The 25740-nt window shown below is 43.6% G+C and overlaps 1 protein-coding gene across 1 annotated transcript; it reads right to left on the bottom strand.

Moving 5' to 3' along the window:
* Nucleotides 1–1076: 1076 nt before the first annotated feature.
* On the bottom strand, nt 1077–12084 carry LOC137366897 (probable G-protein coupled receptor 139). The gene is made up of 5 exons (XM_068028457.1): nt 12058–12084; nt 8286–8304; nt 7315–8171; nt 6332–6473; nt 1077–1114 (listed from the first exon to the last, which is right to left on the bottom strand). The coding sequence occupies exons 1-5, from the start codon at nt 12082–12084 to the stop codon at nt 1077–1079; spliced, it is 1083 nt and encodes a 360-aa protein (XP_067884558.1).
* Nucleotides 12085–25740: the final 13656 nt, after the last annotated feature.

A 25740-nucleotide genomic window follows, 5' to 3' on the forward strand; every position in this document is an offset into this window, starting at 1 on the left:
TTCTTTGGGTCACCGAAGAATGGGAACCTTAGTGCATTTAGCCAGATTGAATTTTCTGAATGTTTTTGCTATTAAAACATGCTCTACTTTTGGGTGTTTTATTGTAGAATGTAACTCCAACACATCAAAGTCAGCATCTGGTCAAGTGCGAGTGCACAAACATTTCAACTGGCCAATAAATATACAATCAGCAGATTCATTCTATCACTTTATATAAACAATAAAATTTATATATACAAGCAAAATATAAAAAATGTTAATCAAAGACCTGCATAATCTGGTCAAAGCATTACCTTGGAAGACACACCTCCTCCAGGACTCAGTGTAATTGTTTTCAAACATGCAGTTTTCTGTAAAACAATCAGACAGTTGATGACTTGCATCCCTCTATTTAATTTTAGAGATTTCCTTTCTCTCCCGCATTTGTTTGAAGCTAATAAGGTCAATCTGTAAATTTTTCTCAGTCAGACTTTTTGTAGTGTGTGTGTTATCCCACATGGAATGATTATTCACATATCATTCAGAATCACTCTGTCTCATCTTTCTGTATGACCTGGTATAATTAATCAGAATGGGAACAACAGTCACTAAATAGGATTGTTGATTTAATGTTATTCCAAACCTACTTATCTTAAAATTGAAACAAATATATTTAAATGCCCCTCAATCTTTGACTCCTAATTTTAACACCTAACCTAATCATTTGAAGACACGTTACACAAATTCTCCAGTACCATCCCATAAGGAATCGGCAGCATGTGTCATGAAAATGCCTGAAAGTTTCCCTTGATGAAACAAATAAAACAGAAAATGCTTCAAATACTCAACAAGTCAGGCAGCATTTGTGCAGAGAAAAACAGATTTAAACATTGTGGGATCTTCCTTTAGTTGGCCATATCCTATTTTCAACAACACTGATCTTACTGAAAAATACCACACCCTGGAGGTATCATTCAGACAATAGACACATTTATTTAGTTTCCATAGTTTTCTTACTACATCAATATGTAAGAAGGGTGAAAGAACATTCCCAGGAAACATTAGACCAGTTATCTTAACATCAATGGCAGGAACATTCATGGAATTCCTACAAATGGAGATAATAGAAGTTCACCTGAAAATGAGAAATATAACAATGAATAATCAGCATAGATTTCTAAAGAAAAATCATTGCTTGACCAACCTTATTGATTTTTGAGGAGATACCAGAGAGAGTCGACAATGGTGATACAGTAGATGTATTTTCTATGGATTTTCAAAAAGGTCTTTGACAAGGTGCTCCATAATATATAAAGGAATAAGGTTAGAGAACGAGGAGTTAGAGGACATTTGCAGCAGCTTTTTCGGGAAGCAGAGAGTGAGCGAGTGAGCAGCTGGGAAGGTCAGTTTGAAAGTAAATTTAATTTCCTTTTGTTTTTCGGCGGAGGCCAGGGGGCTGCTGGGTAAGTAAAACACTATATATTTGGGCGGTTTAAAATAACTTTCCTTTCATTGCAGCAGCTTTTTCGGGAGCAGAGAGTGAGCAGCTGGGAAGGTCAGTTTGAAAGTAAATTTAATTTCATTTTGTTTTTCGGCGGAGGCCAGGGGGCTGCTGGGTAAGTAAAACACTATATATTTGGGCGGTTTAAAATAACTTTCCTTTCATTGCAGCAGCTTTTTCGGGAGCAGAGAGTGAGCGAGTGAGCAGCTGGGAAGGTCAGTTTGAAAGTAAATTTAATTTCCTTTTGTTTTTCGGCGGAGGCCAGGGGGCTGCTGGGTAAGTAAAACACTATATATTTGGGCGGTTTAAAATAACTTTCCTTTCATTGCAGCAGCTTTTTCGGGAGCAGAGAGTGAGCGAGTGAGCAGCTGGGAAGGTCAGTTTGAAAGTAAATTTAATTTCCTTTTGTTTTTCGGCGGAGGCCAGGGGGCTGCTGGGTAAGTAAAACACTATATATTTGGGCGGTTTAAAATAACTTTCCTTTCATTGCAGCAGCTTTTTCGGGAGCAGAGAGTGAGCGAGTGAGCAGCTGGGAAGGTCAGTTTGAAAGTAAATTTAATTTCCTTTTGTTTTTCGGCGGCGGCCAGGGGGCTGCTGGGTAAGTAAAACACTATATATTTGGGCGGTTTAAAATAACTTTCCTTTCATTGCAGCAGCTTTTTCGGGAGCAGAGAGTGAGCGAGTGAGCAGCTGGGAAGGTCAGTTTGAAAGTAAATTTAATTTCCTTTTGTTTTTCGGCGGAGGCCAGGGGGCTGCTGGGTAAGTAAAACACTATATATTTGGGCGGTTTAAAATAACTTTCCTTTCATTGCAGCAGCTTTTTCGGGAGCAGAGAGTGAGCGAGTGAGCAGCTGGGAAGGTCAGTTTGAAAGTAAATTTAATTTCCTTTTGTTTTTCGGCGGAGGCCAGGGGGCTGCTGGGTAAGTAAAACACTATATATTTGGGCGGTTTAAAATAACTTTCCTTTCATTGCAGCAGCTTTTTCGGGAGCAGAGAGTGAGCGAGTGAGCAGCTGGGAAGGTCCGTTTGAAAGTAAATTTAATTTCATTTTGTTTTTCGACGGAGGCCAGGGGGCTGCTGGGTAAGTAAAACACTATATATTTGGGCGGTTTAAAATAACTTTCCTTTCATTGCAGCAGCTTTTTCGGGAGCAGAGAGTGAGCAGCTGGGAAGGTCAGTTTGAAAGTAAATTTAATTTCATTTTGTTTTTCGGCGGAGGCCAGGGGGCTGCTGGGTAAGTAAAACACTATATATTTGGGCGGTTTAAAATAACTTTCCTTTCATTGCAGCAGCTTTTTCGGGAGCAGAGAGTGAGCGAGTGAGCAGCTGGGAAGGTCCGTTTGAAAGTAAATTTAATTTCATTTTGTTTTTCGACGGAGGCCAGGGGGCGGCTGGGTAAGTAAAACACTATATATTTGGGCGGTTTAAAATAACTTTCCTTTCATTGCAGCAGCTTTTTTCGGGAGCAGAGAGTGAGCGAGTGAGCAGCTGGGAAGGTCAGTTTGAAAGTAAATTTAATTTCATTTTGTTTTTCGACGGAGGCCAGGGGGCTGCTGGGTAAGTAAAACACTATATATTTGGGCGGTTTCTGAACCCGAGACACCACACTTGTCGTGTCTCCCACCCGCCCTCCTCCTCTAACCAACAAAAAAAAGGACTCGGTGGGGTGTTTATAAGGTAAGGCTTTTTCGATTTCTCTGGTTTTATTGTGATTGGTAAAAACGTTTCGTTCCTTTTTCATTTAACTAAGTTAAGCTTAAGATTAAAAATGGCAGGAGATCTCAGACCCGTGTCATGCTCCTCTTGCTCAATGTGGGAGCTCAGGGACATGGCTGATGTCCCTGACTCCTTCACGTGCAGGAAGTGTGTCCAACTGCAGCTCTTGTTAGACCGCATGACGGCTCTCGAGCTGCGGATGGACTCACTTTCGAGCATGCGCGATGCTGAGGAGGTCGTGGATAGCACTTTTAGTGAATTGGTCACACCGCAGATTAGGATTGCTGAGGGAGAAAGGGAATGGGTGACCAAAAGGCAGAGAAAGAGCCGGAACGCAGCGCAGGAGTCCCCTGCGGTCATCTCCCTCCAAAACAAGTATACCGTTTGATGTCCAGAGAGATTTGGGTGTTCAGGTCCACTGTTCCCTGAAGGTGGCAACGCAGGTAAATAGAGTGGTCAAGAAGGCATACGGCATGCTTTCCTTCATCGGACGGGGCATTGAGTACAAGAGTTGGCAGGTCATGTTACAGTTGTATAGGACTTTGGTTCGGCCACATTTGGAATACTGCGTACAGTTCTGGTCGCCACATTATCAAAAGGATGTGGATGCTTTGGAGAGGGTGCAGAGGAGGTTCACCAGGATGTTGCCTGGTATGGAGGGCGCTAGCTATGAAGAGAGGTTGAGTAGATTAGGATTATTTTCATTAGAAAGACGGAGGTTGAGGGGGGACCTGATTGAGGTGTACAAAATCATGAGAGGAATAGACAGGGTGGACAGCAAGAGGCTTTTTCCCAGAGTGGGGGTTTCAATTACTAGAGGACTCGAGTTCAAAGTGAAAGGGGAAATATTTATGGGGCATATGCGTGGAAAGTTCTTTACGCAGAGGGTGGTGGTCACCTGGAACGCTTTGCCAGCGGAGGTGGTAGACGCAGGCACGATGGAGTCTTTTAAGATGTATCTAGACAGATACATGAATGGGCAGGAAGAAAAGAGATACAGAACCTTAGAAAATAGGCGACAAGTTTAGAGAGAGGATCTGGATCGGCGCAGGCTTGGAGGGCCGAAGGGCCTGTTCCTGTGCTGTAATTATCTTTGTTCTTTGTTATTTGACAATTGACAGAGTAGTGACAGGAAAGCTACAATTAGGACTCACATCTTATGAAGGAATAAAAAAAATTGCTGGACTACAGAAAGTGATTTTACATTCTCTGCATACATCCCTTTATCTTCTATTAAAACCATGTGGTACTAAAGTGCCTTTGCAATGGATCAGCAAATGGACACTTGAGTTACTGCAGTGAGACTTGGACATCACCCCCTTCTGCTTGTTTATGAGGGAAGTCCACACCAGTGTCTGTTACGTGTGTTGGAGATGGGATTAAACCCAGTAAAAGCCTGCACGATCCCGGAAGCCTGAAACATGTACGTGGACGGCTCGCCCTGGTATGTTGATTGGCCATCCCCAAAACCGGGTGTGCTATAGTTAATATGGAGACTCCTGATTGGACAATGGGATTCCACATTCTTGCCCATTCATCTCAACAAACAGATCTGATAGCTATCATCCTCACTGTCCATTATACAGCATCAGAAACAACTACTATTTGGTCAGATAGTAGTTACATTGGCAATGCAATTATGCTCTTGATCCTGTATCTTAAACATGATTATTGTTCTTTATGGTAAACCTTTTTTAAATTCTGGTCTCCTCCGTAAACTATGGGAATTGCTCCAGGAACGGGTCACCCTCTGTCATATAGGAAAGGTAACAGCCCAGTGGAAAGATCCATCACCCAACAGTCAGGGTGACAATGCAGCCAATTGGTTTGCTAAATAATCTGCAGAGAATCCAGATCCCAAACACCTGTTGTAAAAGTCGCCACTGAAATAAAAAAACCATTGATGTGACAGAACTCCAAACTTTGTTCACTCCTTACGCTCAGGTCATAGAATGACACAAACAGGGGTGTTCACTACCACAGCCCACCTGGTGGGTAAACTCCACAGTGTTTCAGCACCAACATAAAGGAAGCCCCTCCCTGTTAATGATTAAAAATAAAGATGATTCTTTGGTAGTTTCTAATCCTCCTCAACTTAAAGAGGAAATGTTCGCCTTCTTTCATTCTCACCCAATGACTGGACATTAACCAGCTGATACTACACTATGAAAGCTAACCGGAGCCTGTTGGTGGTCAGAAATGGAACAACATGCAGAACAATATGTCAATAGATGCTAACGTGTTTGCAGGTTAATCCTCTGTCCTGCTCTAATCACGCCCTACCCTGGTCACAACCTCCTCCCAATGGCTCATGGACACACTTCAAGATTGGTCCCTGTACAATGTGACAGGGAAACTATGAGTATGTTCTTGTGGTGGTGAACAAATTTACAAAATGGATAGAGGTCTTCCCAACCAGGAACAATGAAGCACGTATGGTCACACAAATCCTTTGGAGTGAGGTGTTCTGTAGGTGGGGAATACCGATACAAGTGGATAGTGACCAGGGTCCACACTTCACAGGGGAAATTTTTACTGCAGTGTAGAACATGCTCCAAATAAGGTATAAATTGTACATTGCACACTACCCACAATCATCAGGGATTGTGGAAAAGAGTAATTGTACTTCAAAAACCATGTTAAGCAAATTGTGTAGAGGGCACCCCACTCAATCGACTGACATGATGCCTCCATGTTTGATGGAAATACGTTCCACAAGGTAAAGGGGATAAGTCCATATAAGGCTATGACTGGGAGATAAATGTGGATACCGGGACAAGTAAATCTGGGGAATAGAACACTCTGAAAACTACAGCCGTGTAGTCAGAAGTGGTTGCAGACAATAACAGACCATGGTGAGTGGCAGAAAACCTGGGAAGGTCACAAAATCAAGTTCAACGATGATTTGAGAAGAAAATCAAATCATTTGAATATGGGGTTGGAGACCCCAAGTAAACTGACTAAATTCCTCCATTAAAAAGCACTCTTTTGATGTGAAATGGGTCGGTCCCCCACTCTATAGCTAACAAATTAAACCCAGCAGTATATCTATTGAACGTGTTACACAGTCAAAAAAACAAACAAAACTGAGGTGGTTTCACGGTAATTTGATGATGTTAAGGAGTAAGATCTTACATTTGCTCTCCCTACAGGTGAAAATGTGGACCTGCATGCTTGTATTGATACTTGAAAGATGGTGAATACAATAAACACAACAATAGCATTCAGGACCACCATTATTAACTGGACTCTGGACAAAGGAGCTGAATGTGCCCCACTTGCAATTTATGGATGAAAACTCAGATTATTGGTGGACATGAAAGATTAAAGAGCCACAATGATTCATACAAAACATATGGGGGAGATCTCCCGGTTTAGATAAGAAATAATAAAAGAGATAGTATAGCGACTGCATCCATAACAGGCTGCGGCACTCTCCCGGGAAGAGTTTCCATGTGGGAAGAGGGATATGGAGTGTGTATTCAGTGTAAGGTAAATGACAGGGGAGGCCCGAACGTGTGGACATTTCTGGTAAAGGAAAAGGGACTTGGGAACAAGTCAGAGAATCAAACCAAAAACATGCCTTGTACATCCCCTCTAAACATTGCCCCTCGCTATTAAACCTATGTCCCCTAGTAGCTGACTCTTCCACCCTGGGAAAAAGCTTCTGACTATCCACTCTGTCCATGCCGCTCATAACTTTGTAAACCTCTATCATGTCGCCGCTCCACCTCCGTCGTTCCAGTGAAAACAATCCGAGTTTATCCAACCTCTCCTCATAGCTAATACCTTCCAGACCAGGCAACATCCTGGTAAACCTCTTCTGTACCCTCTCCAAAACCTCCATGTCATTCTGGTGGTGTGGCGACCAGAATTGCATGCTATATTCTACCATGGACCTGGGAGTCCGGAGATCAGCATATTATGTATTTAACACAGACCTGGGTGGGGGGGGGGGGGTGGTGAAGGGGGGTGTCGGGGAACAGACTGATCCCACTGTGTCTGATTGCTGAGGGGTTGGTCAGATTATGAGCTGGGATTGAATTCTGATTCTGGGAATTATTCAATTCTTCTCATCATTTAATGAATTGTACAATTCGGGTAAAGGGTTATGTTACCATATTCTTAAATTGTTCTCTGAACTTAGTTTGTGTCACAGCATAAATACAAGTGTTTGTGCAGCAACTCAAGAGCTGGAGCATGAATCCGATTTCTTGTACAACCCTGGGTGGATACACATCCCTATACCCTAAAATCCGCATTCGGAAACATATTATATTAAACATGAATAGGGCCCATAACAATATGAAATTCCCCGAGATTACAAACAATAAAATGATGGATTTCCTTCTGCTCTCCATCTCTGGGTCTTTGGGATTCTCCCCACTGCTGTGACCCCGGAGTCTCCTGCGAATTATGTTAGCCACTAAAATGTGTCTGACAGTTAAAGTATTGAGCAGCAGAATCAGAACAAATGGGACTCCTGGGGTGAGAATATAATGTAAGAGTTCGATGGCTCCCCATGCCTGTGATAGACTAACAATGAGTTTTACAGCACAAAAGCAGGGCATATTGTCAAGCTGATACAATCCTATCAGCATAAAATACCAGGTTATGTCCTTTAAACAGCTCAGCGCAGTTACTGTTCCCAGAACTACAGCCGCTGTTTTCTCGGTGCAATATTTCGTTTTCAGCTTTCGGGAACAAATGGCCACAAATCGATCAAAAGTGAAAGTGACAGAGAACCAGACAGAACAGTCTGTGACTGTGAAAAGCAGGACTGTGTGAATATTGCACACAGAGATTGATTGCACGAATAAAAACTGTTCCCGATAAACAATCGGAATCTGCCTCAGTATCAGATCGATGATAATGACAAGTAGATCTGTCACTGCCATAAACAGCAGGTAACGGGACACACATCTGGAGAGACCGCACTTTCCCCGGGATAGGATCACAATGGTCAGTAAGTTAACTGTGAGGAAAGAAAATAAACAGGGAAATTAGACATCAGACTAAAAGAAATGTTTTATGGAATTTGGAGTGAAATAGGGAACTCATTCCCCATATTTCATGATCTAAGCTTTACCTAATGCTATAAACATTACCTGTGGAATGGAATACAGGTTTTTGTTTTTAAGAATAATAGGAAATACCTTATGGAATGCATAATTGAAAGGAAATAAATACATGAAAGTAACAGATGTTTGATCAATTAGACAGTAACTGACAGCTCTACCTTCAGCCGAGCAGATTAAAACACTGCCTGAGGTAACAAAGACATAAAGAAGCAGAAACTCCCAAGAAGACTTTGAGTCCCCTGTTCAATTCACTTCTCTGCTCCTGTGGTCTGGAGCAGGAATTCCTTCTTGGATTCCTGCTCCTGGTGAGATTATCCATTATATTTCGGATGGAAAATGTATGCTACAGGGAAATGCAGAAAATGCAACCCAGACATGTGATAGTTACAGGCAATTGTATTTAAAATGCTCTATAATGGTATGTATATGTTAAGAATGAAAACGAGGAATTAAGAGGGCTCAAGGGGTCATCAAATATCTTTAGCAAACAGGGTTAAGGAAAATCCCAAAGCCTTTTATTCATATATAAGGAGCAAGAGGTAACTAGAGAAAGGATTGGCCCACTCAAGGACAAAGGAGGAAAGTTATGCGTGGAGTCAGAGAAAATGGGTGAGATTCTAAATGAGTACTTTGCATCGGTATTCACCGAGGAGAGGGACATGACGGATGTTGAGATTCGGGACAGATGTTTGATTACTCTAGGTCAAGTCGGCATAAGGAGGGAGGAAGTGTTGGGTATTCTAAAAGGCATTAAGGTGGACAAGTCCCCAGGTCCGGATGGGATCTATCCCAGGTTACTGAGGGAAACGAGAGAGGAAAGAGCTGGGGCCTTAACAGATATTGTTGCAGCATCCTTAAACACGGGTGAGGTCCCGGAGGACTGGAGAATTACTAATGTTGTCCCCTTGTTTAAGAAGGGTAGCAGGGATAATCCAGGTCATTATAGACCGGTGAGCCTGACGTCAGTGGTAGGGAAGCTGCTGGAGAAGATACTGAGGGATAGGATCTATTCCCATTTGGAAGAAAATGTGCTTATCAGTAACAGGCAACATGGTTTTGTGCAGGGAAGGTCATGTCTTACCAACTTAATAGAATTCTTTGAGGAAGTGACAAAGTTGATTGATGAGGGAAGGGCTGTAGATGTCATATACATGGACTTCAGTAAGGCGTTTGATAAGGGTCCCCATGGTAGGTCGATGGAGAAAGTGAAGTTGCATGGGATCCAGGGTGTACTGGCTAGATGGATAAAGAACTGGCTGGGCAACAGGAGACAGAGAGTAGCAGTGGAAGGGAGTTTCTCAAAATGGAGACGTGTGACCAGTGGTGTTCCACAGGGATCCGTGCTGGGACCACTGTTGTTTGTGATATGCATACATTATTTGGAGGAAAGCATAGGTGGTCTGATTAGCAGGTTTGCAGACGACACTAAGATTGGTAGAGTAGTAGATAGTGAAGGGGACTGTCAGAGAATACAGCAGAATATAGATAGATTGGAGAGTTGGACAGAGAAATGGCAGATGGAGTTCAATCCGGGCAAATGCGAGGTGATGCACTTTGGAAGATCCAATTCAAGAGTGAACTATACAGTAAATGGAAAAGTCCTGGGGAAAATTGATGTGCAGAGAGATTTGGGTGTTCAGGTCCATTGTTCCCTGAAGGTGGCAACGCAGGTCAATAGAGTGGTCAAGAAGGCATACGGCATGCTTTCCTTCATCGGACGGGGTATTGAGTACAAGGGTTGGCAGGTCATGTTCCAGTTGTATAAGACTTTGGTTCGGCCACATTTGGAATACTGCGTGCAGTTCTGGTCGCCACATTACCAAAAGGATGTAGATGCTTTGGAGAGGGTGCAGAGGATGTTGCCTGGTATGGAGGGCGCTAGCTATGAAGAGAGGTTGAGTAGATTAGGATTATTTTCATTAGAAAGACGGAGGTTGAGGGGGGACCGGATTGAGGTGTACAAAATCATGAGAGGTACAGACAGGGTGGATAGCAAGAAGCTTTTTCCCAGAGTGGGGGATTCAATTACTGGGGGTCACTAGTTCAAAGTGAGAGGGGAAAAGTTTAGGGGGGATATGCGTGGAAAGTTCTTTACGCAGAGGGTGGTGGGTGCCTGGAACGCGTTGCCAGCGGAGGTGGTCGACGCGGGCACGATAGCCTCTTTTAAGATGTATCTAGACAGATACATGAATGGGCAGGAAGTAAAGAGATACAGACCCTTAGAAAATAGGCGACAAGTTTAGATAGAGGACCTGGATTGGCACAGGCTTGGAGGGCCGAAGGGCCTGTTCCCGTGCTGTATATTTCTTTGTTCTTTGTTCTTTGTAAGATAGTAAAGAAAAGGGCACAGGAGCTACAAAGGTAACTAAGCTGCAGGAAATGCTTTGAAAATTCTGCATTTTTGTTGAAATACACAAATTGTAACACATTGAAAGGAAGATTTTCCAAATAACGTACAAATCACCCCATCAAGAATGAAATTGACTTAAAATCATGTTGATATTATTTTCCCTGTCATGTCCCACTAAATGTATTTATTAGCATCAAAATCAAACGACTTATCCAACAGAAAAAGTGCCACCAAATCTTTTTCTGAGGTATCTGAAAACAAATGAAAAGTTTGTTCTTTGTCACCTCTCAACTTGTGTCGAGAATATTAGACAAGAAAATATCAAAGGATGTTCTTCCCCTGAGTACTTCAGTTATAATCAGCTGGGATTGTTTATACTAAAGTAAAGGAGGAGGCAATAGAGAGTCACTCTTGGTCTCACTGAGATTTACTGAACAGTTCTAGAAGGACATGGGATCCAATTGTAAATACAGAACAAAGAAGATGGGAAATAAATTTATTGAAATATGAATGAGGACAGTTTTGAAGGGGAGAGGGCTGAAATCAGAAATTGACGGCCCATTTCACTACTGAATGTTGACTACAAGATTCTGTCCAAAGTCATAGCCAGTCGAGTCAAGTCTGCTCTGGAGTTGCTGATTCACCCCGATCAGACCTGCACTGTACCCGGCAGGAAGATCTCTGATAGTCTCGCGCTACTCAGGGATACGTTCGCCTATGTATGGGACAGAAGGGTGGACACCTGCCTCATCAGCCTGGACCAGGAGAAGGCTTTTGACAGGATATCGCACACCTACATGATGGACGTGCTTTCCAAAATGGGGTTTGGGGAGGGAATCTGCAATTGGATCAAACTGCTGGGCGCAAACATCAGTAGCACAGTCTCAATCAATGGGTGGGAATCTGAAAGTTTCCCGATCCAATCTGGAGTCAGACAGGGCTGTCCTTTCTCCCCGGTCTTGTTGTTTGCTGTATTGAACCCTTTGCTGAGTCTATTAGGAAGGATGCGAGCAAAAGAGGGGTGACAATCCCAGGCAGTGGAGGCACTCAGGTTAAAACCTCCCTGTACATGGACGACGTCGCCGTCTTCTGCTCAGATATGCTGTCTGTGCGCAGACTGATGAGCATCTGCGACCAGTTCGAACTGGCCTTGGGAGCCAAAGTTTACCACGGCAAGAGCGAGGCCATGTTCTTTGAAAACAGGGCTGACCGATCCATTGTCCCCTTCACCGTCAGGTCAGACTACATGAAGGTGCTGGGGATATGGTTCGGAAGGGCCGGGACGTGCACCAAAACCTGGGAGGAGCGAGTAGCCAAGGTACAACAAAAGTTGAGCATGTTGGGGCAGCGATCTCTCTCCATTGTGGGTAAGAACCTGGTCATCAGGCGTTGTTGCTGTACATGGCGCAGGTCTGGCCCAAAACCCACACCTGCGCTGTGGCGGTCACCCGAGCCATTTTCCGCTTCATCTGGGGATCCAAAATGGACCGGGTCCGGAGGGACACGATGTTCAAACCTCTGGATAAGGGCGGGAAAAATGTACCAAACGTGGCCCTCATCCTGATGACAACTTTTGTGTGCGGCTGCATCAAGCTGTGTGTAGATCTCCAGTACGCAAACTCCAAGTGTCACTACGTGCTAAGGTTCGATCTGTCCCCGAAGGATCTGTTGCGAAGGATGGGCCTAATCACATTGTCGCGGAACGCTCCATGGAGTTGGACCGTGCCGTACCACCGATCCTTCGTGGAGCAGTTTCTGCGGGAAAACACCTTTGACCACCTATCCATCAAGCAGTGGTCTGCACGGAACGTCCTCAAGGCCCTACGGGAAAAGGAGACGGGGGATCCTGTCGGATGGTTCCCCGAGCAGACCGTCAAAGACATTGCCTCCGCGGTGGCTGTGGTGGGAAAGAGAGGGTTGCCCACCTCCTCCTGGAATGTGTCTTTGCAAAGCAGGTGTGGAAAGAGATGCAGTGGTTTTTGTCTAGGTACATCCCAAGCAGCTCTGTAACACAGGAGTCTGTGTTCTCCGGGCTGTTCCCAGGGACACACACCGAGACAAACTAGAGGACTATCAACTCGGTGCAAGACGCCCTTTGGTCTGCCCAAACTTGCTGGTCTTCCAGCTCAAAGTGTTGCCCACGACCGAGTGTTGCAGACTGGCACATTCCAAGGTTTAGGACTACGTGTTGAGGGACGCACTAAAGCTTGGGGCAGCCACAGCAAAGGCTCAATGGGGAAAGACCACAGTGTAAGGTTCCCCCGACCCAGCTGAACTGAGGGGCTGCATCCATGGGAAACCCCTCGAACTGTATCGGGAAAATTTTTTCTCCTGTAAAATGCAAAAATGTATCTGGCTCGACAAATGTGAAATGGAAGGGTTGTGAGGCAACTCATGATTGTATTGAAGGAAACTGATCACCTTTGCACTGTTTGTATTTTTTGACTTGCTGCTGTTTGAAACAGTTTGGTAATGTATTTTTTTTAATAGATTTTTATGAATAAAGTATATTTTGGAAACAAAATAAAAAGATAGTTTCCTGCAGCAATATGTCCTAAATGTAACACGGGAACAGGTAATATTAGATTTAGTTATGAGTAATGAGCCAAATTTAATTAGTAGCCTAACTGGGCGTGTACATTTATCAAGTAGTGATCACAACATGATCGAATTCAAGGTAGTGTTTGAAAGTGAAAAGCACGAATCAGCCACGAGAATTTTAGACTTGGGTAAGGCTGACTGTACTGGGATGAGACACAGACTGTCCATGGTAAACTGGGTAGATCTGTTATTGGGTCAAACGACTGAAGAGCAGTGGAGAATATTTAAAGAAACATTTAACGAAACACAGAGCGAGCACATACCCCTGAGAGGAAAAAGCTCCACTTCACAGAAAAAACAGCCATGGACAACTAAAGTGATTAGGGACAGCATAAAACAAAAATAAAGAACTTACAAAAACGCAAAACACAGCACAGATCCGGCCGAATGTGATCGATACAAAGAGAAAAGGGTAACAAAGCAGCTTTTAAGAGCTACTAAAAGAGATTATAAAAGGAAACTTGCAAGGGACATCAAAATCAATAAGAAGAAATGTTATAGTTACATAAAGGGAAAATGAGTGGTTAAAAGCAATGTAGACCCACTAAAACCTGAAAATGGGGATATTGTCATTGATAATGGGGAAATGGCAAACGTGTTGAACAATTACTTTGCCTCAGTATTTACAGTTGAAATGGAGGATAACTTGCCGGAAGTCCCGAAAAAATTGACAGCCGATAGGGCACAGGGACTTAATACAATTAACATAAGTAAAACATCAGGGACAAGGAAATTAATGGAACTAAAGAGTAAGAAATCCCCAGGACCTGACGGTTTCCATCCGAGGGTGTTAAAGGAAGTAGGGGAGCACATTGTAGATGCCCTAACTATAGTCTTTCAGAGTTCCCTAGATTCAGGAGTGGTCGCTCTGGATTGGAAAGTTGCACATGTCACTTCACTTTTTAAGAAGGGTGAAAGGGGGAACCAAGGGAATTGCAGACCAGTTAGCCTGACATCTGTGGTGGGCAAGTTGCTGGAGTCTCTAATCAAGGAGAGGGTGACTGAACACCGAGAAACATTTCAGTTAATCAGGGACAGCCAGCATGGATTCATGGCGGGAAGGTCATGCCTGATAAATCTCATTGAATTTTTTGAAGAGTTGACTAAGGCCATGGACAGGGGAGTGCCTATGGATGTTATTTATATGGATTTCCAGAAGGCATCTGATAAATTCCCACATAAGAGACTGTTAACGAAGGTAGAAGCCCATGGTGTTGAGGGTAAATTATTGACATGCTTGAGTGGTAGGCGACAGAGAGTGGGGATAATGGGTAAGTACTCCGATTGGCAGGATTGAACCAGTGGTGTCCCACAGGGATCTGTGTTGGGGCCTCAATTATTCACATTATTCATTAACGACTTGGATGATGGCATAGTAAGTCATATATCCAAATTTGCTGATGATACAAAGTTATGCGGCATTGTAGACAGTCTAGATCTTAGCATAAAATTGCAAAGAGATATTGACAGACTCGGTGAATGGGCAAAACTGTGGCAGATGGATTTCAATGTGGGCAAGTGTGAGGTTATCCATTTTGGAACAAAAAAGGATAGAGCAGCGTACTTTCTAAATGGGAAGAGGTTAAGTAAATCTTTAAAATGACACGAGCAAGTGCAGAAAATAATCATAAAGGCTAATGGAATGCCAACATTTATATCTAGAGGATTGGAGTATAAAGACACAGAGGTTGTGCTGCAGCTGTACAAAACCCTGGTTAGACCCCACTTGGAGTACTGTGAGCAGTTCTGGGCACCATACCTTAGGAAGGATATATTGGCCTTGCAGGGAATGCAACATAGGTTTACAAGAATGATACCTGGACTACATGGGTTAAGTTAAAGGAGTGATTACACAAATTAGGCCTATTTTCTCTAGAATTTAGAAGGTTAAGGGGTGATCTGATCGTAGTGTTCAAGATATTAACGGGAAAAGACAGGCGAGATAAAAATAACAACTTCCACTGGTTGGAGATTCAAAAACCCGGGGGCATTGTCCAAAAATTAGGAGCAGACCGTTCAATAGAGGTGTTTGGAAGCAATTCTTCACGCAAAGGGTGATAGAGGTTTGGAACTCTGTCCCACAAACACCAGTTAAAGCTGGAACAATTGTTAAATTTAAATCTCAGATAGATAGATTTTTTTAAGCAAAGATATTAAGGGATATGGGCCAAAGGCATGTATATGGAGTTAGGCCATGGATCAGCCATGATCTCATTGAATGGCGGGACAGGCTGGAGGGGCTGAATTGCCTTCTCCTGTTCCCATTTTCCTATGTTCCTATGTCTGAACCTTTCTTTAGAAAGTTATATGACCCCCGGGATGGGTTAAATAAATCTTCCCTAACGGGGGTTCAGCGAGCGACCCAATACTGAAAGACTTATCACAGACTGCCCAGTCTGAAATTAAAGCAGAGGGAGTCCCTAACTACTAATATTTAAAGAATGAGGTGCTGGTGTGGAAGTGGAGTTCGCATCACAGATCTGAGGACAAAGAGTGGATAGTGGTTCACCAGCTGGTGGTGCTGCAGAGGTACCGCAGAGAAATATTAAGAATGGCCGGGAGATTATCGTGGCTGTACATGTCAGTATATGAAAAACCAAAGCCTGCACAAGACAGCAGTTTGACTGACCCAAACTCCACAAAGATGTAGTGGAGAACTGCAGGAGTTACCGCATGTGCCATGAGGGGAAACCGCAACCTGTCGTGAAATCCACAGCCCTAAGTCCTGTATCTGTATTTGGGAAATCCTCCATCAGAGCACTGGGGAACTGTACGGGATCCCTGCGGAGAATAATAAGGGCAGACAAGCACAAGGTTGGCCAGAGGTAAGAGAAGAAATGGGAAAAAAGGACAAAGAGGACAGGTTACAGGGAATGTGAGAGGAATCTCAGTTGAAAACCCTTGCTGTGCAGTCAGCCAACCCCTAAATGTTGGATAACTTAGACCCGACATCCTCCTATGTAAATAGAGACACCAGAAGCAACCCACCAGAGTTGCTGACAGCATTGACACAAACCTGCAGAGACAAAGATAGTCCTCTAGAGGGCAGAAAACCTGTGAGGGTGATGCCTCATCGAGTCGAAGTGCCACAGCGGATTTCAGTGGAATATGGACCAATACCTGAAGGCAGAAGTGTCCCAGAGGACAAAGGGAAGATTAACAAAGAATCCTCAACCACAGTCAGGCGAAAAGTGAACCAAATGTCCCCCAAGGCAAAAAGCCCTTGCATGACTCATCAAAACACTGAAGGAGAGTTAAGAGTGGATCCACCCAAGAGCAGAAGTCAACACTAGGGCTAATTAAATCTAACCCTCCCCCTGCAGACATCAACAAGAACAAAAACACCATAAACAGTCTTGCAAATGTGCAAAATCAAAACCTTCCGCAAAAATCACGTTATTGGGATGTTAAAAAGGGAACTTAAAGCAGCACTGATACCAAGAAAAGACAGGCAATAACAATCTTTAGGATTTCTCTGTGAATGAGAATGAATGAGAGAAATTCATGTGTGTTTTCCTGTACTTTCTCTCTTTATTTCTTTTATAAAGTGGAAGTCCTGCATCAACCTGCACCCCAAGAAGATTACAGACCACCAAGCATTGTCATCGAGGGAAGCCAGATCAATGTCCTCAAGTAATTTACTTATTTGGGGAGCGTCATCTCATTTGATGCCACCATAGACAAGGACGTGGACAATAGGCTCTCAAAAGCAAACAGTAGATTCAACAGACTCTTCAAACGTGTGTGGACCAACCACAGCCTCAGAGTACAGACCAAACTCAAAGTGTGCAAAGCCATAGTCCTCATCACCCAGCAGTGCTGCCTCCACAATATCCTCAAGATCCGCAGTCAGGACCACATCACAAACATTGAAGTCCTGGAAACAGACAACATCACCAGCATCGAGACCATTCTTCTGTATTGGGCAGGTCATGTTACCCGAATGGAGGAGAGTCGCTTGCCCAAGATCGTGTTGTATGGAGAGCTGACCTCAGGTAAAAGGAACAGAGGGGCCCCATGTAAAGGTTTCAAGGATTCCCTGAAGTAGTCCCTCTCTGTGTGCCACATCGACCATCGCCAGTGGGAAGCGTAGGCCATAGATCGTGATGCCTGGAGACGCTTCAACAGGAGGGCTGCAGACACCTTTGACACTGAGCGAAGAACCAGCAAGGAAGAGCAAATGAGATGAAGAATGGATCCAATTGCCCCCAGCAGCAACTACACCTTCACTTGTACCCGCTGTGGGAGAATCTGCTGGTCACAGATAGGCCTGACTAGCCACCAGTGGGCCTGTAACTGATAACTACAAGCTTCCCAAAATCTTCATCCGTGAAGAAATGCCAAGAGATTTTTTTTAGAAAGAAATGCTCTTCAAAAATTGCAGTTCAATCCACTGAATGTGGAGGTATCTTGAAAACCACACCTGCCAAAATGAGACATATTAATTTTGTCATATGGGGAATTAATTTTAAACTGTTATTGGACTGGGAAAAAAAGTTTGGTTTAGAAAGACCACTGAAACATGACTGCTCATTTTGGTCTGGGCAACTGTGATCCATATCTTGTCTATGTAAGAGACAGCATTACACTCCCGTCTGAGAGCTTTGGATCCTCAAACCGCTAGAGCGGTTGGTCCAAATAAGGGTTAGTCCCGTGAATAACCTGTTGGCCTACTTGGAGTTTTGAATTGTGCTCACAGATCACTTTGAAAACAGTCTGCAACTAAACTTGAAGAAGAGAGCACCTATCTCCCCCTCTCTCTCTTAGGTAATTCAAGGAAGATCCACTGAGGCCCCTCAAACCTCAAGAGAGAGAAGACTTCTGCATTTTAAAAAAGTTTGAAAGTGTGCACTGAGCCCCAACGAGAACTGTAAAAACAACTGCAATCAAAAACTGTACATCCAGTTCACAAACAGTAAATGAACTCCAGTTATTGATTCAAACCTTTCCCTTTTAATTCTTTCTCCTTTTCTTTCTCCATTTAAGTACGTTTATCGTGTATGCAAGCTGGCATGGTTATGTCAAGTATTTTTCATAGATTTAACCAAATTAGAGTTTTAAGGTTAATAAACACACCTTTCTTGTTTAAATCTAAAAAAACCTGTCTGGTTGTCTTTTGTTTTTGCCTTTACAATTAGAGAGCAGTGAACAAGGAGGGGAAGCTTAACAAATGGTGCTTTAATAAATTAAATCCTGCTACTGTCAAAATGGCAAAGGCTGAGAGAGAACACCGAGACTCCTTTCTCACCTGGTTGTAACAGTGTGCAGGAGGCAGGTTCAATCGAGGCAACAAGAGGGACTTAGACAGTTATATGAAAAGGAAGGATGTTCGGGTTTATGGGAAGAAGGCAGAGGAGTGGCATTAGATGAAATACTCGTTCGGACAGCCAGTGTAAACAAGATGGGCTGAATGGCCTCATTCTGCACTGTAGCAATCATGTAACACAAACAAAAAATTGTGGAAATACTCAGCAGGTCTGGCAGCATCTATGGAGAGAGAAACAGAGTTAACGTTTCAGGTCAGTGACCCTTCATCAGAATTCTGTAATTCCGTTATGGTCACCCTATACCATGGTCTCTGAAATGGCAACTAAATCATACCCATTTCCGTGTATTTGTGCCTTCAAATCATTTACCTTGTTGTGAATGCTGTCTGCATTCAGACAGAGTGTTATAACTGACTTTTTAACATTATTCTGTAATCTGATTTTATTTGATGTTTGCCTTTGCTTCACCTGTCTTGTAATTTTGCTTACTCCTTTTCTACTTCCAGTTACTAATTTTGCTTCCCCCAATCTTCCCTTTCTGCTATACTCAGATTAACAATTCCTCAGGACCGACATCACAGAACACATCGGCATTTGTGGTACAAGTTGCCTCAGTTGCTTCTATCGGCTGCTCAGAGTCTGAGATTTTATATTTATTGTGATGAAAGAATCTTAACAGTTTGATTTCTATGGTGATAAGTTATTTCTTCCCAACAACACCAATTGCTTTCCCAGGATCTTTTCATTACCTTAGACCCTCTCCTTTATTAAATCTCCTGAATAAAGTCTGTCTCAGATGGTCTTAAACAATGGCCAGGATTTTACTCTTTGCAGACGGGAGCCAGCCGCTGACTAAAAACGTCGGTGGCGAACCTGCTTCCACCTGGCCTGTGGATCTGACCCATATTTTGCGGATCTCTGGGCTTTTATTGCTCTGAGGCGGAGATACCTGCTTGAGGTAGGAAGTCCTGCCTAATAGAGCTGCTGACCAATCAGTGGGCCAGCAGCTCTCAGTCCCAGCAGCACCACAGGCAGTGGTGGCGGCTGCTGGGAATGCAGCCCAGTTTTGTGAGGAAGATGTCGGGAAGCCTGGAACACAGGCAAGCTTTTGTTACCTCGCCAGGTACAGGGCTCGTGTTGAGTATTGGGAGTCGTTGGGGCAGCGGGGGCAGCACTCCCTGCTTTTATCAGGCGACTTTTCTTCGTCCTGACAAGCGAGCAGCCACAGGTAAAATCCCCGTGGAGATGGGCGGAGATCCTTTCGTGGCCATTAAGTGGCCACTTAAGGGACCTAATTGGCCTGGGGCGAGCGGGCAGTTTTTAGTCACTGCCGCTCTGGGTAACGTGACGTTGGGGATGGGAGCCGGTTGTGAAGGGCCCTCACCAAGCCTCCCGCTTCATTTTATGTCCCACCCCAGCCACCATCCGGCTTTTTTGGGGGATGTAAAATGGAGTGGGATGTTCGGGGGACCCTTCCTGACCGGATCCCACCTCGGCTGCCATTTTACACAGAGCGGCAGCGGCTAAAAGCTGCCCACTCACCCCATTTTACACCCCAAAGCCCCCAATATCCAACCCTTTGTGGGGGGGGGGGGTGTAAAATCCAGCCAATGTCTCAGTGCTCTTCGAATTTTGAATTATTCAATTGAACAGTGAAGTGGAGAGTATTACAAACATAGGAAGACAGGAACAGGAATAGGCCATTCAGCCCCTCGAGCCTGTCCCACTATTCAATGAGATCATGGCTGATCCATGGCCTAACTCCATATACCAGCCTTTGGACAATATCCCTTAATATCTTTGCTTAACAAAAATCTATCTATCTGAGATTTAAAATTAACAGCTGTTCTGGATTCAACTGATAGTTGTGTGAAGAAGTGCTTCTTAACATCTCTCCTGAACGGTCTGGTCCTAATTTTTAGATTATGCCCCCTAGTTTTAGGATCTCCAACTAGTGGAAATAATTTATTTTTATCTAGCCTGTCCTTTCCTGTTAATATCTTGAAGACTTTAATCAGATCACTCCTTAACCTTCTAAATTCTAGCGAAAATAGGCCTAATTTGTGAAATCTCTCCTCGTAACCTAACCCCTGTTGTCCAGGTTTCTTTCTTTTCTTTTTTCTTTTGGGCCTCCTTATCTCGAGAGACAATGGATACGCGCCTGGAGGTGGTCAGTGGTTTGTGAAGCAGCGCCTGGAGTGGCTATAAAGGCCAATTCTGGAGTGACAGGTGCTGCAGAGAAATTTGTTTGTCGGGGCTGTTGCACAGTTGGCTCTCCCCTTGCGCCTCTGTCTTTTTTCCTGCCAACTACTAAGTCTCTTCGACTCGCCACATTTTAGCCCTGTCTTTATGGCTGCCCGCCAGCTCTGGCGAATGCTGGCAACTGACTCCCACGACTTGTGATCAATGTCACACGATTTCATGTCGCGTTTGCAGACGTCTTTATAGCAGAGACATGGACGGCCGGTGGGTCTGATACCAGTGGCGAGCTCGCTGTACAATGTGTCTTTGGGGATCCTGCCATCTTCCATGCGGCTCACATGGCCAAGCTATCTCAAGCGCCGCTGACTCAGTAGTGTGTATAAGCTTGGGGTGTTGGCCGCTTCAAGGACTTCTTTGTTGGAGATATAGTCCTGCCACCTGATGCCAAGTAATCTCCGAAGGCAGCGAAGATGGAATGAATTGAGACGTCGCTCTTGGCTGGCATACGTTGTCCAGGCCTCGCTGCCGTAGAGCAAGGTACTGAGGACACAGGCCTGATACACTCGGACTTTTGTGTTCCGTGTCAGTGCGCCATTTTCCCACACTCTCTTCGCCAGTCTGGACATAGCAGTGGAAGCCTTACGCATGCGCTTGTTGATTTCTGCATCCAGAGACAGGTTCAGGTATCATTCTTGGAAGCCTACATTGCACTCCCTCCAAGGCCAATATATCCTTTCTAAGGTGTGGTGCCTAGAACTGCTCACAGTACTCCAAGTGGGGTCTAACCAAGGTTTTGTACAGCAGGAGCATAACAGCTGTGTCTTTATACTCCAATCCACTCGATATTAAGGCAAGCATTCCATGAGCCTTTTTGACTATTTTCTGCTCTTGCTCGTGTAATTTTAAAGATCAATGCACTTGAACCCCCTCTTCCCATTTAGAAAGTACCCTGCTCTATCCTTTTTTGGCCCAAAATGGATAACCTCACACTTGCCCACATTGAAATCCATCTGCCATAGTTTTGCCCATTCACCTCGTCTGTCAATATCTCTTTGCAATTTTATGCTAAGATCTAGACTGTCTGCAATGCCACCTAACTTTGTATCATCAGCAAATTTGGATATATGACTTACTTTGCCATCATCCAAGTCGTTAATGAATAATGTGAATAACTGAGGCCCCAACCCAGATCCCTGAGGGACACCACTGGTTCAATCCTGACAATCGGAGTAATTACCCATGATCCCCACTCTCTGTCGCCTACCACTCAACCAACTTTCTAACCATGTCAATAATTTGCCCTCACCTCCATCGGCTTCCAGGGCTATTGTTCCTGAGAATGTTCATCCACATCAACACCAGGGCTGTTGTTCCTGAGACTGTTCATCCAGATCAACACCATGGCTATTGTTTCTCAGACTGTTCATCCACATCAACACGAAAGCTCTTGTTCCTGCGACTGTTCATCCACATCAACACCAGGGTTACTGTTCTTGAGATTGTTCATCCACATCAACACCAGGGCTATTGTTCCAGAGAATATTCATCCACATCAACAACAAGGGCTATTGTTCCTGAGACCTTTCATCCACATCAACACCAGGGTTATTGTTCCTGAGACTGTTCATCCACATCAACACCAGGGCTCTTCTTCCTGAGACTGTTCATCCACATCAACACCCGGGTTATTGTTCCTGAGACTGTTCATCCACATCAACACCAGGGCTATTGTTCCTGAGACTGTTCTTCCACATCAACACCAGGGTTATTGTTCCTGAGACTATTCATTCACATCAACACCAGGGCTATTGTTCCTGAGACTGTTCATCCACATCAACACCAGGGATATTGCTCCTCAGAATGTTGATTCACATCAACACCAGGGCTATTGTTCCTGAGACTGTTCATCCACATCAACACCAGGGTTATTGTTCCTGAGACTGTTCATTCACATCAACACCAGGACCTTTGTTCCCGAGACTCTTCATGCACATAAACACTTGAGATCATAACAAAAGAAGTTTCAAATCATGTTATGAAGAAATTTCTGAGGAATATAAAATTATTTTCTTTTCCATATACGGTAATGACTCTTTTGTATTACAGAAAATGAGAAAAATATGGTTCATTAAGCAGTTTATTCACTGGACTGTATCTAATATCTCTGCTCACATTTCCCAGATGACTGCCCCCATGGAGGTTGGTCTTTGCTATTAATAAAGAGCTCCCCTGAAGAAGTCTCCACATTGGTGTTTCACCTAAGAAATGGGTTACCCTGCAATTTACCAGATCGAACTCATTTACTACCCGATTCTTGCAGCCATCGGTATTCCTGGTAAGACAGTCAAATAACACAGTAAAAGTTAAATATCAATGTGTGATTCTTCATGTTATATTTTCCCTGTTTGATGGCATCTGTTAAGTGGCGAGTAACTCTCCTGTTATCTTCATATGATTTCTGAATTACAGTTATATTGTTTCTTGAATTTTCAACATAGTAAATGCTAAAATATCAATTCTGTTTAATGTCTATATGAACATCAGATCAGAAATAAATGAGCAATTTTAAATATGCTGATGTTGTTAGTGGGTTGACTTAGTAACCAAGGATTCGAAGAGTTATTGTGTTGTAATTTTATTTCATGTTGACATATGATGTAACTGCAGAATTTCTCTTGTTTGCATGGATTTGAATTCAGCTTTGAATTTGTTTCTCAATGGAAGTGGAAGGGAACTCCTGGTGATTCCTGTAACTGGAGCATGATCCAATCCACAAATCTTTTCCATTCTGCACTTTTCCTGGCCAATGTTTAAAAATAAGAGGAGAGTTCACTGTCAGTGTTGTACAAACTATAACCTAACAGGACGAGAGTGTGCTCTCCATGTTGTACAACTGTAACCCAACATGACGAGAGTGCGCTCTCCAGGTTGTGCAGCCCATCACCCAACAGGGGGAGAATGCACTCTCCAGAATAATAAAAACAAAATACTGCGGATGCTGGAAATCTGAAATAAAAGCAGAAAGTTCTGAAAATACTCAGCCGGTCTGGCAGCATCTGTGGAGGAAGAAACATATTTAATGTTTAGGGTCTGTGACCTTTCATCAGAAATGGTAAAGATTAGGAATGTAATAGACGTTGAGCAAGTGAGAAGGAGGGAGTGAGAAGAAGAACGAAAGGGAAGGTGTGCGATAGGGCGGAGGGCAAAAGAGATTCAATGACAAACATATCATGGAACAAAGGCAAAAGGAGCATTCAGCAATATGAAAGGACAAAGCAGTAGTCCAGAGAGAGTGTTAATGGCAGAATAATGAACAGCTCAGTCCAAAATCAAAAACCTGAAAAACGAGGTTAAGACAGGCCGATGGTTTAAAAATGGAATTACATAAAATAAAACAAAGTAAAATGCAATAAAATGGAATAGAAACACTGTAATAAAAGCAAGAAATGATGGAAATACTCAGCAGGTCTGGCAGCATCTGTGGCGAGAGAAGCAGAGTTAACATTTCAGGTCAGTGACACTTCATTAGAACTGGCAAATATTAAAATGTTAAATGTAAGGATTTAAGTAAATAAAGCAGGGGTGAGCAAAGAGATATGTTGCTAGGATAGAGGGTCACAGCGAATAACTGACCATATGGTCATGGAGCAAAAGCAAACAGTATGTTAATGGTGTGCTGAAAGAAAAGGTTTTAATGCAGAGAAGGTGTTAATTGGCAGAAAAATGAACAACCCTAGCCTCAAGCACAAAGATGAAAAACAAGACTGTTGGTAGGCACATGGTAAATAAAAAATGAATTACGAAACAAACTAAAATAACATGAACAAATAAGAAATAGCAAATTGTAACTAAAAGAAAAAATAAATAAAAATAAAAGGGGGGCCCGTCATGCTCTGAAATTTTTGAACTCAATGTTCAGTCTGGCAGGCTGTAGTGTGCCTAATCCGTAAATGAGATGCTGTTCCTTGAGCTGTCATTGATGTTCACTGGAACACTGCAGCAAGCCCAGGACTGATATACGGGCATGACAGCAGGGGCGTATGTTCTAATGGCAAGCAACCAGAATCTCGGAGTCATGCTTTTGGACTGAGTGGAGGTGTTCCGCAACGTGGTCACCCAATCTGCGTTTGGTCTCCCCATTGGAGAGCAGACCTCATTTTGAGCAGCAAATACAAAACACTACATTGAAAGAAGTACAAGTAAATCACTGCTTCACCTTAAAGGAGTCTTTGGGGCCTTGGATAGTGAGAAGAGAGGAGGTAAAATGGTCGGTATTGCACGTCATGCAATTGCATGAAAAGGTAACGAGCAATTTGTCTTTATTTTTAGCCAGAGATATAGCATTGAAACAGGCCCTTCAACTCACCAAGTCTGTGCCGACCAACAATCACCCATTTATACTCATCCTACATTCCCCACTACATTTGGTTGAGGGAAGGGCATGATGGGCAACTAAATATCCCAGGATATCGATGCTTCAGGGGGGATAGAGAGGGAGGTAAAAGGGGTGGAGGAGTTGCATTACTGGTCAAAGAGGATATCACAGCTGTGCTGAAGGAGGGCACTATGGAGGACTCGAGCAGTGAGGCAATATGGGCAGAACTCAGAAATAGGAAGGGTGCGGTAACAATGTTGGGGCTGTACTACAGGCCTCCCAACAGCGAGCGTGAGATATAGGTACAAATATGTAAACAGATTATAGAAAGATGTAGGAGCAACAGGGTGGTGCTGATAGGGGATTTTAATTTTCCCAACATTGACTGAGATTCACTTAGTGTTAGAGGTCTAGAAGGAGCAGAATTTGTAAGGAGCATCCAGGAGGGTTTTCTAGAGCAGTATGTATATAGTCCAACTTGTGAAGGGGCCATACTGGACCTGGTGTTGGGGAATGAGCCCGGCCATGTGGTTGAAGTTTCAGTAGGGGACTACTTTGGGAATAGTGATCACAATTCCGTAAGTTTTAGAATACTCATGGACAAAGACGAGAGTGGTCCTAAAGGAAGAGTGCTAAATTGGGGGAAGGCCAACTATACCAAAATTCGG

The sequence above is a fragment of the Heterodontus francisci genome, unplaced genomic scaffold (genome assembly GCF_036365525.1).
Source record: "Heterodontus francisci isolate sHetFra1 unplaced genomic scaffold, sHetFra1.hap1 HAP1_SCAFFOLD_78_2, whole genome shotgun sequence".
NCBI lineage: Eukaryota > Metazoa > Chordata > Chondrichthyes > Heterodontiformes > Heterodontidae > Heterodontus > Heterodontus francisci.

What these genes read in the sequence shown, in the direction of transcription:
- LOC137366897 (XM_068028457.1), bottom strand. Translation starts at nt 12,084, where the DNA reads ATGGCTCGGGTGACCGCCACAGCGCAG. An exon ending in GAGAACAATTTAAGAATATG is followed by an intron (nt 6,474 to 7,314) that starts GTAACATAACCC and finishes ATAAATTGCAAG; the next exon opens with TGGGGCACATTCAGCTCCTT. An exon ending in CACCTGTAGGGAGAGCAAAT is followed by an intron (nt 1,115 to 6,331) that starts GTAAGATCTTAC and finishes TCTCATTTTCAG; the next exon opens with GTGAACTTCTATTATCTCCA.